This window comes from Kogia breviceps, chromosome 6 (genome assembly GCF_026419965.1).
Source record: "Kogia breviceps isolate mKogBre1 chromosome 6, mKogBre1 haplotype 1, whole genome shotgun sequence".
Taxonomy (NCBI): Eukaryota; Metazoa; Chordata; class Mammalia; order Artiodactyla; family Physeteridae; genus Kogia; species Kogia breviceps.
In genome coordinates this window covers 81,919,964-81,939,931 of record NC_081315.1, presented here as the reverse complement: position 1 = coordinate 81,939,931, position 19,968 = coordinate 81,919,964, and the positions used below count along the sequence as shown (strand labels likewise).

General features: G+C 36.2%; 1 protein-coding gene across 6 annotated transcripts in view; it reads left to right on the top strand.

Annotated features, from left to right (window-relative positions):
- SLC30A9 (solute carrier family 30 member 9) overlaps positions 1 to 19,968 on the top strand; it is a 75,658-nt gene that overhangs the window by 8,044 nt on the left and 47,646 nt on the right. Inside the window, exons 2-6 of one of the 6 annotated variants that reach the window (XM_067036154.1) lie at positions 2,988 to 3,140; positions 3,882 to 3,916; positions 4,143 to 4,195; positions 16,510 to 16,572; positions 18,999 to 19,098. In XM_067036154.1, the coding sequence (XP_066892255.1) occupies positions 4,174 to 4,195; positions 16,510 to 16,572; positions 18,999 to 19,098 (185 nt within the window). In that variant the 5' untranslated portion in view covers positions 2,988 to 3,140; positions 3,882 to 3,916; positions 4,143 to 4,173. Of the gene's footprint in view, positions 1 to 2,987; positions 3,141 to 3,881; positions 3,917 to 4,142; positions 4,196 to 6,934; positions 7,107 to 16,509; positions 16,573 to 18,998; positions 19,099 to 19,968 lie in introns of those variants that run through there. The other 5 variants (XM_067036150.1, XM_067036155.1, XM_059065844.2 and 2 more) reach the window with 5 other exon arrangements.

Sequence of the window (19,968 nt, the reverse complement as noted above, 5' to 3'; positions counted from 1 at the left end):
CCCAACACGGGATGGACAGTTTGGACATAAATCAGGATAATGACTAAAATGGATTGATATACATCAAATAATGTTTAAATCTATAGAATCATAATGATACATACACATGCAAATTATTGTGTCACTATTGCAGGATGGTAGGTAGTGAACTCATTATTTTGAGAACTGGTAAATAGGGAAAAAATTAAACAGTCAGCCTGACTTTCCTATATGAACTATATTGCTGGATAACCAAATACATGAAGGGAATTTTCTCTTTGTAGAAGTATTCTGACTAAAAAAAGTGATAAAACTATAATATCACCATTTTGTAACCACTTAAGGAATAAATGATTCTAGGCATTGAACAACAGCAGACAGTATCACAAATAGAGATAACCAATTATGTGGCTCCTGGTTAAAGAACACATCACCACTTATCAAGTAGTGTTGTCCTAATAAAAAGGAACCTGAATTTGGATAAAGCCTTTATATCCATCGATTTATAGAACACATAGAAGTACAGGTTAAACAACACCATGGGAATTAAATTAGTAAAATTCAGACTGGAAAACAACCAGGACAAAAATTTAGTATGAACAGCTGGTTTCTTCAATATAAAAATTGCTCTAAAACACATATCCTGTAGAAAAGAGACTTAAAAGACTTCTCAGTCAATTGCAGTATGTAGACCAAATTAGAATCTGTTCACATACACAAAAATTATGACTTGTAACAGTGGAAATTGAGGATATTTGATGATATTAAGGATTATTTTTAACTTGCAGTGGTGGTATGGCTGTTTTAAAAAGTTCTTATCTCTTAGAATGCATACTGAAATATATATGAATGAAATTATTTTATGTCTGAGATTTACATGAAATTAATATGTAGGTGGGGAGATGCAGGTGCAGGCAGAGGTGAAACAGGGTTGGCCATGAGTTGATAATTGTTGAAGTAATGAGTATGTGTACGTTTATTGTACTGTTTTTTTCTACCTTTGCATATATTTGAAATTTTCTGTAATATGTTTTAAAAATTAAGGAGAACCTTGAAAAAGATCTAGGATCAAGTCACGAAGACATTGTTCTCTTCTGAGGAAGGATTTTTAGACTGTAGTAATCCCTCTTTAAACACCTTAGCACAGTCTGTATAGAAGTGTTTCATCAGTGGGTAAAAAAAATGTTGGTGTCATAGTGTTTTTGTTAGGTAATAATCACAAAAGATATTTTCAATAGGGCTGACAAGTGGGAACACCAGTGGCTGTGGTGAAGAAGATGCTTTCCTAGAGGGTGGGTTTCTTAGGAGAATTTGCTTTAACCCTTTCTTCACTAATTTTGCTGGTAGGCTACATATTTTAACATGCAAGAAGATACATTATTATATTCACTTTACTCAGCCTTTAATAAGTAGAGGCAAATGATCAAAAAAACATACTGGGGGATTTCCCTGGTGGTGCAGTAGTTAAGAATCTGCCTGCCAATCAGGGGACACGGGTTTGATCCCTGGTCCTGGAAGATCCCACATGCCGTGGAGCAAGTAAGCCTGTGCACCGCAATTACTGAGCCTGCGCTCTAGAGCCTGCTGAGCTCATGTGCCACAACTACTGAAGCCCACATGCCTAGAGCTCGTGCTTCTCAACAAGAGAAGCCACCACAATGAAAAGCCCATGCACTGCAACAAAGAGTAGCCCCTGCTCGCCGCAACTAGAGAAAGCCTGCATGCAGCAAGGAAGACCCAACACAGCCAAAAATAAATAAATAAATTTATTAATTAAAAACAACAACAAAAAAAACATAGTCGGCCTTCAACAAATATTTGCCAAATAAATGAAGGAGTAAGTTGGCATCAGAAAGTTTTTGAAGAAAACAAGTTCTAAGTCTGAAATTTGAGTGAATACTTATGCTGCCTTATGTCCTTCATGCTTTTCAGATTATCTTCAGTGTTCACAATAATTGTTGTTCCTGATGAATTCTCTGAGCCATTAAAAATTTTATTTTTCTTGATTTTGGAAGGCAATCTACACATGCACATACATGAATTAACATTTTGGGAAGATCATTATTAAGCAGTTAGAAAAGTTTCAACTCTTAAGTGCTTAACCCTCCACTCTTGGAGAAACTTGACTGTTTCTAATGATATAATTTCATTATTTCACCTAAAACTTTAGAAAATATATAAATTATACCTAAACAAGATTTTTGAGTTTTAAGTACTCAGCGTAAAAAAATAAAAGCAAGAGGGTCACATGAAAGTAGAGACAGATAGATTTACTTTTCTACCACTTTGATGCAAATGTGGAATATATTTTCCTTCTGTATTTCAGCCCTCTTGAAGCTCACAGTCAACCCAGATGCAACAGCTAAAGTGCTTTGTAATTAGTCTTCTATTCCTCCCTCAATTAGAATTCCCATATACTGAGAAATCTCACCAAATGTTGATCTAATTATCTGATTTTAAAACATCAGTGACAGTATGAATGACTGATTAATATAATTCACATATTGATTGTGAAATAAAAGATGACTCAATCTCCAGCTAGCTGAAGGAAGATGCAGGGTCACTTTGAGTAGGACACCCTCCTGACCTTCCCCCTCTCAGAGTTCTTATTCTGAAAAGTACATTATGCCATTTATTTTTTTATCATGCAACCAGCATACAAAATAAAGAATATCTTTTAAATGCCAGAGACCTTTCAGAACAGCTGAATAATACAAATATTTTGATTTTATATAATTTTAAAAGTTTCCATATAAATAAATTTGCAAATTAGGGGGAAAAAGGAATATTTTCTTTTCCTTTACAAAATATAGACCCTGTATACCTAGGGCTCAATGAAACACCTCCAATGGAAAGGGTGGCTTAGCATTGTGCATTTGGATATTTAACAGGATGAAAGTTTTACTGTTATTCTGTAAAATTATTCTCTTATCATAGGAAGTATGTTTTATTGGGTATAAATCCTTATTATTAGTTTGTTTGAAATTAAAAAAAATTTCTTCTTTTAGAATGGCAGAATTTAGTGACATTTGGAAGCTTTTCAAATATTGTTCCCTGTTGCACACTGAATCAAGTAAAGTTGTATTCCACAAATGTTCAGAAAGGAGGACAGGGATCACAAACTCACAAAATGGAAAAAGTACCATCATTTGATGAAGCAGGTATGTACAAATCTTTTAAAATAGTATTTTTCTGTATACTGGGATAGTTTGCGTAAGATTATTTGTTCCTTGAATGTTTGATAGAACTTACATGTAAAACCATCTGGACTAGTGTTTTCTTGGTGAGGAGTCATTAAACTGCTAATTTAATTTCTTTTAATTTTTCTATTTCTTTTTGACTCAATTTTGGTAAGTTGTCTTTTTCTAGGAATTTATCCACTTCAACTAAATTTTTAATTTATTGACATAAAGTTCATGGTACTCTCTGTATACTTTTAGCAGCATATGTAGTTATACCCTTTTTTCCATTCCTAGTGGTGTTTGTCTTTTTTTCTTGATTAATTTTGCCAAATCTTTGTCTATTTTATTATTTTTCTAAGTAATTTTTTTTACTTTGAATCTTTATATCATATGTTTGTCTCTTATTTCATTAATTTCTACTCTTACCTTAAATATATTCTTCTGCTTCCTTTGTATTTACTCTGTTATTCATTTTTTAACTATTATATCAGTTAGCTACTTTGCTCATTAATTTTGAACCTTTCTTCTTTTCTAAAGTAGGAATTTAAGCCATAGTAACTCTGATGGTAGATTTGACATTCTTTCTTTTAGTTTTAACTAAAATTTTGCATTATGTGTTTTGAAGCTATGTTGTTAGATGCATACACATGTAGAATTGTTACATAACACTGATGAATTAGACCTTTTATTGTTATGTAACAACTCTTTTTTTTTTTTTAGTGACATCTCCACCAGATTTCATTGGTATTTGCCTGGTATAATTTTTCCTGTCCTTTGGCTTTAACCTTTTTTGGTACTAATTTGATAATCTTTGTCTTTTAACAGAAAGTTTAGTCTGTTTACATTTACTGTAATCATCGATATGTTTGGACATATTTCTGCCATTGTATCATGTGCTTCCCTGTGCATTTTTTTAATTCCTTTTTTGCCTTCTAAAAACTTTTTTTTCTCATTCCATTATCCCCTCTCCCTGATACACAGAAACAACACACACTTGGGAGTTATATACTTTATGTCTGTACTAAAGTCTAAAGGTAATTGAAAAGTTTACTTTCCTTCTAAAAAAATACAAAGAACTTAGAATGTTTTAACTCTGGTCACCCCCCTCCTAACTTACATGTGATTTGTTTGCTAGTATTTTGTGTCTATTCTGCTCTTTTTTCCTTCTATAAAATAAACATTGCTGTTTGTTTAAATTTATCTAAAATTTTTGTTAACCATCTTATTTCTCTGCTCTTTCTGTCTGATGTAGAATACATCTTATAGAAATTCCTTTAGGTGAGGATCTTTCATGGTAAAGGCACATTTTAATATCTTATTCCATTGTCTTTTGGCTTTCACTGTTGCTGTTGAGAAGTCAGATATTATGCCTTTGTTTATGTCTTTTCTGTTTGTCTGCTTTTTAAATTTGATTAACTTTATTTTGAAAGTCTTTTTTTTTTTTTTTTTTTTTTTGCGGTACACGGGCGCCTCACTGTTGTGGCCTCTCCCGTTGCGGAACGCAGGCTCAGCAGCCATGGCTCACGGGCCCAGCCGCTCTGCAGCATGTGGGATCTTCCTGGACCGGGGCACGAACCCGTCCATGTCCCCTGCATCAGCAGGCGGATTCTCAACCACTGCGTCACCAGGGAAGGCCTGAAAGTCTTCTTCTTTGGTGTAAACTGCAGTTTTACTATGAAGTGACTAGGTGTGTATTTCTTTGTATTTATCCTGCCTGAGATTTGTTGGGCTTCCTGGATCTGAGAATTGGCATTTTTCTGTCAATACAATTCTGGAATTTTACAATTCTCTGTCACTGTCCCTTGAAGTATTACCCCCTCTCATTTCTCTTTTATCTCCTTTTGGAACTCTAGTTAGAAATATTTTGGATCTTCTTGCTTTATTTTCCATGTCTCTAAACCTCTCTGACATACTTTGTATTTCTTTATCTTTCTGTCCTGGATCCTGGATTATTTCCTTAGGTCTACCTACTTCACTGATTCCCTCTTTAGTTGCCTCTAATCTGCTGGTTGGTACATCTGTTGGGTTTTTAATTTTAATGATTATATTTTTCTAGAAATTATTTCTATTTTTCATCTTGCTTGGTTGGTCTCTTGTTCCTTGCTTATGTTTTCAGACTTCTCTATTATTAGGCATATTAAACATAGCTATTTTATAATCTGTGACTGAAAATTCTGCTATCTGAAATCTTTTGGTTCTTACTGTATTATCTTTTTACTCCATTTCTTGCTCTCATTCATGATACCCTATCTGTTTTTAAACTGAGAAGTGTTCATTTTCCATGTAGTTTTATATCTTGGAACTGTTTGATGTCTCTGATTGAGGATGTGTTCCTGCATAGTGAGTTTGCGTTTGCCTCTGTTAGCTGCTGGGGACACAACTTGGGACCACATTAAATTAAAGTCAGCTTAAGATTTTTGGACCACATTGGTAGCATGAATTCAGACTATAAACTTGTGTGAACTCCCTTATCCTTAGGATTTTCAGGGGAGTTTTTTTCTTCTCCACTATGTGACACCAGAGTAAGTGCAGGCTTGCTTCCTTGCTATCCCCTTCTCTGTGTGTTTTTTCTAGGTCACAGTAATGCCAAGTGTCTAGCTTTTTTTCTGGGTATCTCCTGTTAGACTCTCCATCTTTAGCAGAACCTAGTTTTATTCTTTGTTCTCCCATGCCCCTTGCAGTTGTGAAAGTAGAAGCTCAAAGAATGTAAGTTTCAACAGAAATCATCAGGGAAAAAACTGGCTTTGGTCTGCTCTCTTATTCTACAGAGGTCCTGCTTTCCTTTCATTTTTGCCCTCTTCACATCATTTTGCTAGTTTAGCAATGCATTTGAAAAGGTTTTTTTTCTAGTCTGCAGTTCAGCATTAAAAAGAAGTCCTTTATTTATTCATTTATTCATTAGTTTATTCAAGGAGTATTTATTGAGCACTTTTTATATGGCAACAAATGAGAATGACTCTCTGAGTTTATATTCTCCTTATTACTAAAATAGAAAATTAAGCAAAAAAAAGTATAGTAAGTACTGTGATAGAAGAAATACTCTGTGCTGGAGGGACACCTAACTGAGTCTTGAGTGGTTGAGGAAGGTTTCCATAGGAAATGATGTCTAATTAGTGACCTGAAAGTAGGCATTGGTGTGATGAATGGTGGAGAAAAAAGGTAACACTGCAAGTAACTTACTGTGACTAGACTAGTGAGTAGAGGACCTCCTGGTGGGATTGGTAGTTTTGAAAGTACAAGGGATGAAACTCAGGAGGTAAACAGTAGTCAGATTAGGGTTTTGTTAAGGAGTTTGGGCTGTTTTGTAGGCAGTGGGAATCTCTTGGAGTATATTAAGTAGAGGAAGTACTTAATCAGATTTAAGATTTTAGAAAGATAACTAGATGCAGACTGGAAAACAGATTGCAAAGAAGGGAGACTGGAAACAGTAATACAAATGAGGCTGTAGTCTAGGTTAATGTCAATGATTTTTTTAAGGGAGTAGGTGAACGCAAGAGATTCAGGAGCTGAGTAATTAAGACCCGGTGATTGAATTTGGGGGACTGAAAGAGTGAGGGTTAAGTAAAGGACAGTGCATGGTTACTGGATTGGATTGGGTGATTGTGTCAGTGATTTCATTGATTTCTAAAATTAGGGGACTTCTCTGGTGGCGCAGTGGTTAAGAATCTGCCTGCCAATGCAGGGGACGTGGGTTTGATCCCTGGTCTGGGAAGATCCCACATGCCACAGGGCAACTAAACCTGTGAACCACAACTACTGAGCCTGTGTTCTAGAGCCTGTTAGCCACAACTACTGAGCCGGTGTACTGCAACTACTGAAGCCCGTGCTCCGCAACAAGAGAAGCCACTGCGATGAGAAGCCCGCGCACCACAACAAAGAGTAGCCCCTGCTCGCCTCAACTAGAGAAAGCCCGCGCGCAGCAACGAAGACCCAACACAACCAAAAGTAAATAAATAAAATAATTAATCTATAAAAAATTAAAATTAGGAATACCAAAGCTGGAGTATATATTAATGAGAAGGTGAGGATTCAGTCTTGGACATCTGAATCATAGGTGCCTCTGGGGCATCTTAGCAGATGACTAGTAGGCAGTTGATTATACTACTTTTCTACTGTGAGACATGATCTCTTGGCTGGATTACTGCAGTAGCCTCTCCTGGGGCTCCTTGCTACCACTCTTATTTTCTCATTATATTTCAGCCAAACCAGTCTCCTTTTGGTTCTTAGAAAATACCAAACTTATTCTTGTTTTAGGGTGTTTGCTCTATTTGCTTTTTCTTTCCAAGATGCCCTTCTTCATATGGCTGACCCTTTTGGTCATTTACATCTTTTTTAAAAAATATAAATTTATTTATTTTTTAATTTATTTTATTTTTGGCTGTGTTGGGTCTTTGTTGCTGCACACGGGCTTTCTCTGGTTGTGGTGAGTGGGGGCTACTCTTCGTTGTGGTGCACGGGCTCTAGGCTCACAGCTTCAGTAGTTGCAGCATGCAGACTCAGTAGTTGTGGCTTGTGGGCTCTAGAGCACAGGCTCAGTAGTTGTGGCACACACGCTTAGTTGCTCTGCGGCATGTGGGATCTTCCTGGACCAGGGCTCGAACCCATGTCCCCTGCATTGGCAGGCGAATTCTTAACCACTGCTCCATCAGGGAAGTCCTGGTCATTTACATCTCAAATGACATGTCAGCTGTGCATACCCAGTCAGTCTTTAATATTACATTCATTTTAATGCTCTGTGCTAGCACTTATTACTGACTGATATTTTCAGTATCTGCTTTATTTTTCCCCCCATTTCCAAGCCTCGTGATAGCAGGAACTTCAGTGCCTAGAACAGTGGTGTGCCCATAGTAGGGGTTTAATATTTTGTAAGTAAGTAAATGCATAGAGTTCTAACCTGGGGATAGAGATTTAGGAGTTATTAGCTACACCCAGGTGGTAACTGAAGTCATGAGTGTGTTTGAGACAGTATAGAGAGAGAGTTTAGATTTGGGAGATAAGAGCTAGTACAAAATCCCCAGTGAGTAAGGGACAAGTGGAAGAGGAGGAGCTTGCAAAGAATACTTGAGGAGGTGCAGTCTGGAGAGGTAAAAGAAAAGCCAAGGAGAGTATGGTGTTAGGAGAAGAGAGTATTTGAAGAAGAATAAACATTTCAAGACTGTCTTTCCTATAGATGGATGTCTTTCACAGGGAAGATTTTACAGATTCCTTGGGAAACCTGTGTTTATGTTTATAATGCCTGTTTTTCATCCTTTTCCCTAAGCCTCATCTTCTCTTGGGCTTACTATGCAGTTTTAGCCAGTCTCTTCTCTTTTCCTTGTGGTGATGGAGAACTGCTGGGGTAAATATTGATTGAGAGTTTGATATTAGAGGATGAAGGAATGGAGAGTGTCATGAGTCCCTAAGTTTCAGAAATAAGCATATTTATTAGAACATTGAAATGAGAGAAGAAACAGATGATGAAATAATATAATTAAAGGTAAAACATGTTATAATGCTCTTCTGAGGTGAACATCGACTCAGGCAAAAATATTTAATGTTGGTTCCACTATACAGAAGGCTTGAAATTGAAGTCTGTGACTAGGTTTCTTTTTTCTCTGCTGACTGAAATTAAGATATTAGTTTATTTTATTATATTAGGAGTACATTGTTTATTGATGGTTTTATTTTGGGCTCAAGTTTTCAGAATTTGCTTAGGCTAAATTAGACCTTGTTAACCATCAGATAGACAGCAAGTAATTGCTTGATTGAAAGATAATTTGTATATTTAAGAGTTTGAGATTGACTTCTGAATAATTCAGATCACATGATAAAGTCAGAAACAGCTCATTAAGAAGCAGAGACTTGCTAAGGAATCCTTAAGTTTTTATAAGGAGCATTCAGATGTTTTAAATTTTAGTAAAATCAGTTTTAATTTTGCTAATGACAGCAGATGTGTGGCAAACAGCCAGGGCTTGAGCTTAAAACAAATTTCTAGAGATATTCATGGATAGAATGTCTGGTTACTTATTGAAATCATAAGGATTCTACTCCAGTGATCCAGTGTAAGTTTATTAAGATGGTGGTGTACAAAGAAAGTATTCATACATATGTTTGAGCCATTTACTAGCATTTCTTGTTTGTGATTCTTTTTTGCTGCAGTGGGTGGCTTGTGGGATCTCAGTTTCCCAACCAGGGATTGAACCTGGGCCATGTCAGTGAAAGCTCAGAATCCTAACCACTAGACTACCAGGAACCTCCCTGTGATTTGTAACACTATATAATTAGTAATGTCTAGACAGTTTGTGGTGAGAAGAATATCCAGAAGTATCAGTTTTAGAGCAACTTATTTTATGTGATTTGTTTGAATGACTTTGATCTTTGTAGAAAGGAGGTTGTCTGTGAAACTTAAGACAGTAGATTTCAGTTGTTCAAACACTAGGTGAGTGTTGAAAGCTTATTATTCTACCACCCTGTCCCTTCACTTTTCTCTACCCAGGGCTCTATTCCCCAAAACAAAATTTTAAAGTAATTGATATATAGATTCTATAGATAAAGATGCTTTAGAATTAGTTTGCTGTGTAGGTAGACAAAAATAAAATATCAGTTATTTAACTGATCAATGTCAAATGTTATAAGCCATAGTTATTAATTAATTAAATAGAAGTGTTTTTAAGCCTTTTTCTTTTAACTAATACGCCATCATAACCTACTTAGGATCTGATGAATAGTTAAAATAAAGCCTTTTGGGATTTTTTGTACGTTTTAGTTATCAAAACATACTATGTTGGAAGCAACCTAAGTGTCCATCGACAGATGAATGGATAAAGAAGATGTGGCACATATATATAATGGAATATTACTCAACCATAGAAAGAAACGAAATTGAGTTATCTGTAGTGAGGTGGATGGACCTAGAATCTGTCATACAGAGTGAAGTAAGTCAGAAAGAGAAAAACAAATACTGTATGTTAACACACATATATGGAATCTGAAAAAAAATGGTTTTAATGAACCTAGGGGCAGGACAGGAATAGAGACACAGACGTAGAGAATGGACTTGAGGACACGGGGAGGGGGAACAGTAAGCTGGGACGAAGTGAAAGAGTAGCATTTACGTATATACAGTATCACATGTAAAATAGCTAGCTATTGGGAAGCAGCTGCATAGCACAGGGAGATCAGCTCGGTGCTCTGTGACCACCTAGAGGGGTGGGATAGGGAGGGTGGGAGGGAGACGCAAAAGGGAGGGGATATGGGGATATAAGTATACATATAGCTGATTCACTTTGTTATACAGCAGAAACTAACACACATTGTGAAGCAATCATACTCCAATAAAGATGTTTAAAAAAAAAAGAAAAAAAAGTACCATGTTAAGTCATTTCCCCAGTGGCTTTTGCTGAAAAGTAATTAAGAGATATACTAAAAATTACGTGTAAGATTTTTTTGCTTTTATTTCAGAGAGTTTTGCCTTTGTTAATGCCTATTCTGTTGATATTTAATTCATACATAAGAGCATTAAAAGAAGGGAAATCAGTGGATAGGGAGAAATTCTGATCAAGATAGCAATAGCATTGTTGAATGGATGCTCTGAGGTAACTGTTCTGCTTCTCACTTACTGGAGTGATAGACAAAATATACAAAGAGAAAATGAAGGAGTAGCTGGACTCAAAAAAAGGTATGTTATGTCCAAGAAGTGGAACAGAACATGCCAGGCTCTGTGTTTGTAAGCAGGCACTGGCAGCCAGGTTTGGCTGAGTTTGGCTCATTTGGGGTAATGGATATATAAGTGCTCCATGCATACCCGGGTATTGGAGTCAGACTCGCTGCATGAACTTAGCCACCCACCCTCAAACAGGAGGCTGAAGCTAGCCTCTTCCATTTGTTACCTGAAGTTCTGTCTTGTAGGAGGCTGTTGGGTAGGGAGGCAAGAGGAAGAATGTGAACTGAAACCTGCTGTTTGCTGGCTTGGAGACTGAACTGAGGGGTTGGAATTTAAAACTGGCAGTGTGAGGTCTGGTTCAGGACAGAAGAGTCAGATTGAGTTCTGGGCACTAGATCATGAGGAGGAGAGTGAAAGGATATATCCTATTCAGAATAACTTTGCAAATTCTAAAATTTAAAAGTGCACGAAGGATCATATTGCAATATATAAATGAATAGAATCAATATGTTATATACCTTAAACTTACAAAACATTATATGTCAATTATATCTCAATAAATCCTAATGCTAAGAAAGCCAGCAAAATCAATAATCAAATATGAATTAACTCCAGATGATGTTAAAATAACAGCCTGAATTGCTTTATTTATTTATTTTAATTAATTTATTTATTTTTGGCTGTGTTGGGTCTTTGTTGCTGTGTGCGGGCTTTCTCTAGTTGCGGCGAGAGGGGGCTACTCTTCATTGCGGTGCCTGGGCTTCTTATTGTGGTGGCTTCTCTTGTTGCGGAGCCAGGGGCTCTAGGTGCACGGGTGCTGCCAGCCGCGGCGGGTCCTCAAAGTGTAGCAACAATCGACGAGAGGGGGTAGGGAACTGAACGCACCAAGGTATGGGATCAGAAGGGCACAAGCAACTGATGGTTGCAAGGCAAATTTAATAACGAAGCATAGCCATATATATATGACTATGTAGGGACTTTGCATAGTCAATGTAAAGTAGAAACTTCGCATAACCTTTGTTCTGTGGAACTAAGCAGGTTTACAGTCTCTCGGCTTAGTCACCACCTTATCTGCATTATCTGGTTTACCATCTCTCGGCTTAATCGCCACCTTATCTGCATTATCTGCATCAGCGAATCTATCTCTATCGCTTGTTCCACAAAGGCACCAAGTTCCCCTCCAGGATTGCATTTCCTAGCTTTAGGGAACAACCAGGGACTCCCATTAACTGAGCAGGTCCCTGGGGCGATCTGGCCAAAGGCCATCTCCTTTTTTACATTCATACCATAAAGTCCAGGATGCATACCAAGGAGAGTACAGTCTGGGCCCTGAGGCTTATGAGGGTCTTAATGGCGCCTTCCTCAGAGGGCAGTGCTCGCCACACACGGGCTTTAGTAGTTGTGGCTCGCGAGCTCAGTAGTTGTGGCGCACAGGCTTAGTTGCTCCATGGCATATGGGATCTTCCCGGACCAGGGCTCAAACCCATGTTCCCTGCATCGGCAGGCGGATTCTTAACCACTGCACCACCAGGGAAGTCCCCTGAATTGCTTTAAATAAGTTTAATATCCTCAAAAGAATAAATGAAGTACTCATATTTTGGAACACAGACTGGTAGAAATAAAAGCAGAGCAAGGAAATCTGGGAAAGAGCCAACTATAGAGCTTACAAATGAAAGTGTAATCACTAAAGTAAGAATTTAATAGATTAAGTAGCCATAGTCTAGTAGAGAATTAGTAAATTGAAATTCACCCTGAATGAGCATAGGAAAGCAAAAAGATTTTCCATGAAAATGAAAAAGCTTTAAAAAGGCATGAAGCTCTAGCCTATATTTAATAGGCATTTCAGAGAGAGAGAGAGAATAGAGAAATGGTGGAGAAATTATATATAAAGAGATAATAGATGAGAATTTTTCAGAATTTGAGAAAAACAAGGATCTTCAGATCAAAAATACACTTTTAGTACTAAACAGGGTAAATGAAAAGAAACCCATAGATTTCAAAACTGAAACAAGAAACAACCCAACTTAAAAGTTTCCAAAGAGAAAATCAGCCTGCTATCAGTACAATTGCTTCTTTCTTGAGGTAGACTTTTTATCTGCAACAATATGCAGAAAATAAGGGAAGAGTGATTTGGAGTAATAGCCATGAAAGGGTAAGAGGAAAAAATAAATGTTACCCTAGAATTTTATACTTGTCTAAATAATCATTCTAGAGTGAAGGCAAAATAAAAACACTTCACATATATAAAGATGACTATCATTTACTATACTAACCTACCCACATTAAAAAAAACTATTCAAATATGTATTTCTGTAAGATGCAGAGTAAACTCAGGGAAAGAAGCGTTGAGATATAAAATGGACAGTGAAAAGCAAGAAGTGGATACAATGTGTTGGAAAGTTAATTATTGATGGTAAAAATAATAAACATTTTATATTAAATGCTAAAATTTTAGTCAAGGGTAATAAGATAGAAGAAGTTTTCAGTGGTTAAAGGTTGTTTTCTTGTTCAGAGGAAGGTAGAGATGGGGAATAACTTAACAGATGGTTAGAAAGATTTGTAGGAAAGTATGTATGTTAAATTTCTAAATGGAATCATGAAAACAGTAGAACTATAATCTTATAAATTTGAAACCAGCATGGGCGTGGGGTGAGAGGAGGATATAGAAAACTTTATAAATCTTAACAGATAGGCAGGAAAGGCAAAAGAAAAATAAAAGCAAAGGAAAAAAAGGATGGTAAACCGAAGTCAGACAATAAGGTGGCAGAAGTCTAAATCAGGTAACCAAGTAGTCAGGTTTCATGGTGTTGCCTATCATTTATATATACTCATATTCTAAATATGTAGAAATGGTTCATTTCCATTTATTTCATCATTTCCACTTCTATATAAAATAAAATCAATATTTCCTTGATTCCATTCTCTTTTCCAGCTCTTACTGAAAGTCCAGATATTGCTTTCACTTCCTCATCTGCCATTCTCACCTCAACCTGTTGCTCCATCCCTACTCTTCCTGCTGAAACTGCTGTTGTCAGAAGGTTGCCAGTGATCTTCATGTTGCTGATCCAGTTTTCACTTCTATCCTCTTTTTCCAAAAATACACAAATATCTACTTGTAAATCAATTATTATTTTAAACATAGAGGTAGTGTAGGAAAGTGGTTAAGAGAGGAGACTAATCGAAATGACTTGGGACTGTGCTTCCATGTTTAAAATACTAGCTGTGTGATTGAGGGAAGTTCCAAAACTTCCTAAATAAGATGAAGATAATAATAGTACTTACCTCAGAGCAGTTTTTTGAGGATTAAATGAAATAATGCATGTAAAACACATAGTGTACTGTATGTGGCACATGGTAAATACTTAGTAAATGTTAGCTATTGTTAATAAGCTCCAAAATGTTATATTATTGAATGAAGATATAATAAGAGAAAAGGTTTGAGGGTGAGATTTTTTATTACAAAATATTTGATACATATAGAAGAATACATGCTATGTATATGTAAGTTAGAAAGCATCAACGCCTGGGAATTTACCACCTAAACTAAGAACGTTGCATTCTTTTTTTTTAAAAACTTTTTATTTTATTTATTTATTGTTTATTTGGCTTGTTGGGTCTTCGTCATTGCATGCGGGCTTTCTCTAGTTGTGGCGAGCAGGAGCTACTCTTCATTGTGGTACACGGGCTTCTCATTGCGGTGACTTCTCTTGTTGTGGAGCACGGGCTCTAGGCGCCTGGGCTTCAGTAGTTGTGGCTTGTGGGCTCTAGAGCGCAGGCTCAGTAGTTGTGGTGCACGGGTTTAGTTGCTTCGCGGCTTGTGGGATCTTCCCGGACCAGGACTCGAACCCGTGTCCCCTGCATTGGCAGGCGGATTCTTAACCACTGTGCCACCAAGGAAGCCTGAACCTTGCATTCTTGATCACGTTCTTGTGATCCTTAATTCTTCTCACAGTCCCTTCACCCTATGTATCCATGTGAGTATCCTGAATTTTGTGTTTCAATCTCTTGATTTAAAAAAAAGAAAAAACAAGGAATAGACTTAGACACTTGTATATATCCCTAATTGTTTAGCTTATTTTTGTACTTTATTGTGATAGTTTATTGTATGTATTCTTTTGTGATTTACTTTTTTCATTAAAATTGTTTGCTATGATTTATCTTCATGGTGTATGTGTCTAGTTCATTAATTTTTATGGAGATAATTATAGCATGTACTTTTGGGGGCTGTTGTGTGAATTGAGTTGATGCATGTACAGTGCTTAGGATAGTGCTTGCTCAAAGAAAGATAGCCATTATGTTTATTCTTCTTCACTGCTGTATGAATTTTTTTTTTAATTGGAGTGTAGTTGCTTTACACTGCTGTGTCAGTTTCTGCTGTGTAGCAAAGTGAATCAGCCATACATATACATATATCCCCTCTTTTTTGGGTTTCTTTCCCATTTAGGTCACCACAGAGCACCGAGTAGAGTTCCCTGTGCTGTACAGTAGGCTCTCATTAGTTACCTATTTTATACATAGTAGTGTATATATGTCAATCCCAATCTCCCAATTCATCCCCCAACCCCCATGAAATGTTGTTGTATGAATATAACATGGTTTGTTTATCTGTTCTCATGCTTATGGACATTTGGGTTGTTTCCAGTTTGAAACAACAGAACGCGGTACTGCTTTGAACGAATGTTCATATACCTCTCTCCTTGTACCCTTGTACAAGTTTCTATCTGCCAAGTATATTGACCTAGAAGTAGAATGCTAGGTAATAGGTTATGCTTGTGTTCAACTTTATTAGATAATGCCAGCTTGTTTACCAAGGTAATTGTGCCTGTTTATATTTCTACCAGCAGTGTATGAGTTCCCATTGCTCCATACGCTTACCAACATTAGGTATTATCATAGTTTTTTATTTTTTGTAATCTGATGGCTGTAAAACAGCATCTTGTGATTTCACTTGGATTCTGTTAATAATGAGGCTGTCATCTCTTCATATGTTTATTGGTTATTTGTATTTCCTTTCCTGTGCAAGCTTGTTCTTGTCTTCTGCCCTTATTTTTTCTAATGGGTTGTCTTTTTGTTAATAGATCTGGAGGGATTCTTAAATATTCTTGATAGTTATCCTTTGTTGATTATATTTGCTGGATATATCTTCTCCTATTTAAGTCATTAATTTACCTGGAATTGGTTGTTTATGGTGTGAGGTAGATTCCAGTTTTCTTTCATTAAATTTTTTGGAGGGGAGGGAGTTGTACAGTTGTTCCAATAACCACTTAATCGTCATCCTTTCTTCATTGAATAGTATCTATAGAACAATTTTGGGTGGTCGTGCCCTTGTTTTAAAGCGATGCATCTAAATTTTCACCATTGAATGCAATGTTTGTTATAGGTTTGCTTTACCCTTTAAGGAAATTCCTTTTTGTCCTAATTTTCTTAAAAAGCTTTGAAACTTGCATGGGTGCTGAATTTTATTAAATGCTCTTTGTGTAGCTCCTGAAATGATTCTATAGTTTTTCTCCTTCAATCTGTTAATGAGGGGAATTAATAGCTTTTCTAATGTTTAATTACTCTTTCATCCCTATAATAAATCCAACTTGGTCTGTGATAATATTATCTTTTTTATACATTGCCAGATTGTCAGCTAATATTAATTAAGTTTATAGGTTTATATGAAAACAACTGCTTAATATAACTTTTTAAAAATGAACTTTACAGCAGAGAATATTGGTGCAGAACTGAAAGCTCCACTTATTAAGCAAGAACCTCTCCAAGTAAGAGGTAAGTATATTTTATTCTATTTTTTATTATAATGGTGTTTTGAATTAAATATATAAAGTTAGTTTATATAGAGCTCTTTATAGGTATGAGGGTATATTCATTTTTCTTTAAATATATTGACCATAAGGATTTATTCTATTTAAAAACTAATTTTCTACTGAAGTTTACTTTGCATTTTAGTCATAAATTTTATGGAAATTCTTTTTTCAAAAGCCCAAAGAAAGGAGTAATGGCAAATAAAAATCATCAATTGCTTTATCATTTTTAGAAAAGTAATGTGATTAATAAAGAACAAGAGGCCAACACCTACAGCTTGTTCAAATCCAGGTAGAGTTTGGACATTCTTGTCTGATTTCCTTTTCTGGGAGTGATTGAGTGATGAAGGAATTCTTGTTTGCAGCTCTCTTCTTTATAATGTGCTATGGCTCCCATCTCCAAAGTAGCATGTTTCATGGCGGTACTAATTCTGTGATTAGGAGCACCATGGCTTTGGCATCAGACAAAAGTGGATTCAATTTGTAACTTCAGGACATACTAGCTCTATGGCTTTGGGCAGTTTATTTCTCTGAGCCTTAGTTTCCTCCCTGTAAGATCGTGCTAAAAATGGGTCTTCTTTTCTAGGATAACTTTGGAGATGATAGTGTACGGTCACAATTAAGAATACTTAATGTTGTCTTATCATCAGTAATCTGGGCTAGGACAGGCCAACAGGGATTTCTAGCTACTTTGTAGAAATTATTAAAAAGTAATGTAAAAAAAAAACCCTAATCTTTTTGAAGAGCGATGTAATTCTCCTCTGTGATCCAGAGAAGTTTATTTGTATTTAGAATTTTAGGATTTTTAGAGTAATGTAGTTTAGAGAAACTCATGCAAAAAGAAACCTGAACTTCTTTATATACTTTTTTTCAAGTAAGGTTTTGGTTTTTATATTGAACTTTATTTTTGAAATGTTCTTGTTAACTATTATTTGTGCATTTGATTTTAATAGTTCGTGTGTTATTTTAAGATTCTTTTTTTTTTTTTTTTTTTGTGGTACGCGGGCCTCTCACTGCTGTGGCCCCTCCCATTGCGGAGGCTCCGGACGCTCAGGCTCAGTGGCCACGGCTCACTGGCCCAGCCGCTCCGCGGCACGTGGGATCCTCCCAGACCGGGGCACGAACCCGTGTCCCCTGCATCGGCAGGCGGACTCTCAACCACTGCGCCACCAGGGAAGCCCTTAAGATTCTTTTTACCTACTGTAGTGATGGATAATTTTAGTCTTAATTTATTCGTTCAACTTGTAAGTACAATAGAAAACTCAGTAGTTACTAGACATTAGAATAGAATATGAAATGACTAGGTGACAGTTTTCAGAGATTTGCTTATGTTATTTATCTGTGTTTTGTGACCAAAAGTCTCACTTTATAAAAAGGAACAGACCGAGCTTCCCTGGTGGCGCAGTGGTTGGGAGTCCGCCTGCCGATGCAGGGGACGCGGGTTCGTGCCCCGGTCCGGGAAGATCCCACATGCCGCGGAGCGGCTGGGCCCGTGAGCCATGGCCGCTGAGCCTGCGCATCCGGAGCCTGTGCTCGGCAATGGGAGAGGCCACAACAGTGAGAGGCCCGCATACCGCAAAAAAAAAAAGAACAGACCAATGTTGACTGTAATTTTTAATTCATAGACTATAATTGATGCCACATTTGTATTTTATTTTATTATTGATGTCTCTGGCTTTTTTATGAACAGGTTGATACTTGATAATAGGAAAAATTTAGGAGGCAGTATGTTACCTATAGTCTATAATTAACTTCCTAAAATTTTTAACTGATAAAAATGTTCCTTATAGTTACTTCATCTTTGTTACATTATGTGAAATTGCCTAATGACTTCCAGACTTTTTTGACTGCAACCCACTTAAGAAATAGTAATGATCTAGTATATATATAGATTATTATATGTAACTGAAACAAAAATTTTCACAAAATGTACTTATTCTTCATTATGTGCAGTACTCTTTGATTACTTTCTATTTTCATTTTTTATGAAATGCTGGTTTCACCAGTGTTTGTAAAACACCAAACCAGCGTCTAATTTTTTATTGAAACTTCAGTTCATTTTCATTTAGACCCTAAGTAATTTAAATTGTACTAGTACGATTTAAACAGACCAGTAGTACCTATACAAGGTATCCTTTAGACAAAGGGTTGATATTTTGTCATCAGTTACTGATGAACTGTGGAGATAAAGCTGGGTGGTTACAAGTGTAATTCTGTCCTATTCTGTACTTGGAGTAAACTTTTATTTTTCTGACGCCATTCAGTGCATCAGGAAAAACAGTTTTCTATGGAATTCATTAGTGAATCCACTTAGAACTCAGCATATGTTCATCTTCACATGTGACTTCCAATGTGCATATTTAGTATGTTTTCCTATATTTTTGGTTTTAGTCAAAGCAGTCCTTAAAAAGAGGGAATATGGACCAAAGTACACTCAGAATAATTTCATCACTGGAGTCAGAGCAATGAATGAGTTCTGCCTCAAATCCAGGTACAGTAATTTTTTTTAAATGGGGTAGTTTGCTCTATCTAATCTAAATAACCAGTTATTTCCTAGAATTTGTTACCTGCTAACATCCATGTGGAAACTTTACCATGGCTCCTTCCTAAATTGAAGAAGTATTTTTATTCAGTTCAAAAAAAGTTACAATTTTTAGCTTACTAAACTGAAGGCTGCACCAGCATGAGCAGTTCCAATGTTTCTTGGCTCCTTTAACTCAGAAAGGTAGGTTCTTCAATATCTTTTGTGTCACACAAGAACCTTAGGAGTTTTATTGTTATGTTAATATGTAGCAAAATTATCAATAAGATTATTTGCATATTTGTATAACTTTAAAATTTTGGGGTTTTTTTGTAAAGCAATTTTCTTATGTTTATGTTCACACTCCAGCTGTGATTCATGTTGAGTATAAATTATTTTCCTTCTTTCTGGTATCTTGTTATTAATTTTCTTATAATTAAAGAGATTTAGTGAGGTATTTTACACAACTTTAAACTTTTCCCCCTCTTTTGTGTGTTTACCTAGAAAAAACATATTTATGTGGAAGATTTCTTGGCAATTTCGACATCAGATCTAGCCTCCCCCACCCCACCCTCAGCCCATGGTCATATCGTCTGTGGTATAATATCAAGAAATAAGGATTCCTGTAATCAGTTTTATAACTTCCATAACTATTGAAACAACAACCAATTATAATAATGATATAAAACTATATTCTGTTTCACATACAACAATTTTGTGAGTTAAGTAGGTTAGGTATTGCTATCTCTACATTATAGGCCAGGGAACATTAATAAAGAGTGATGACGTAGCTTATTTAGTGAGTCAGTGACAGAGAGGGAACCAGAATATATATCTTCT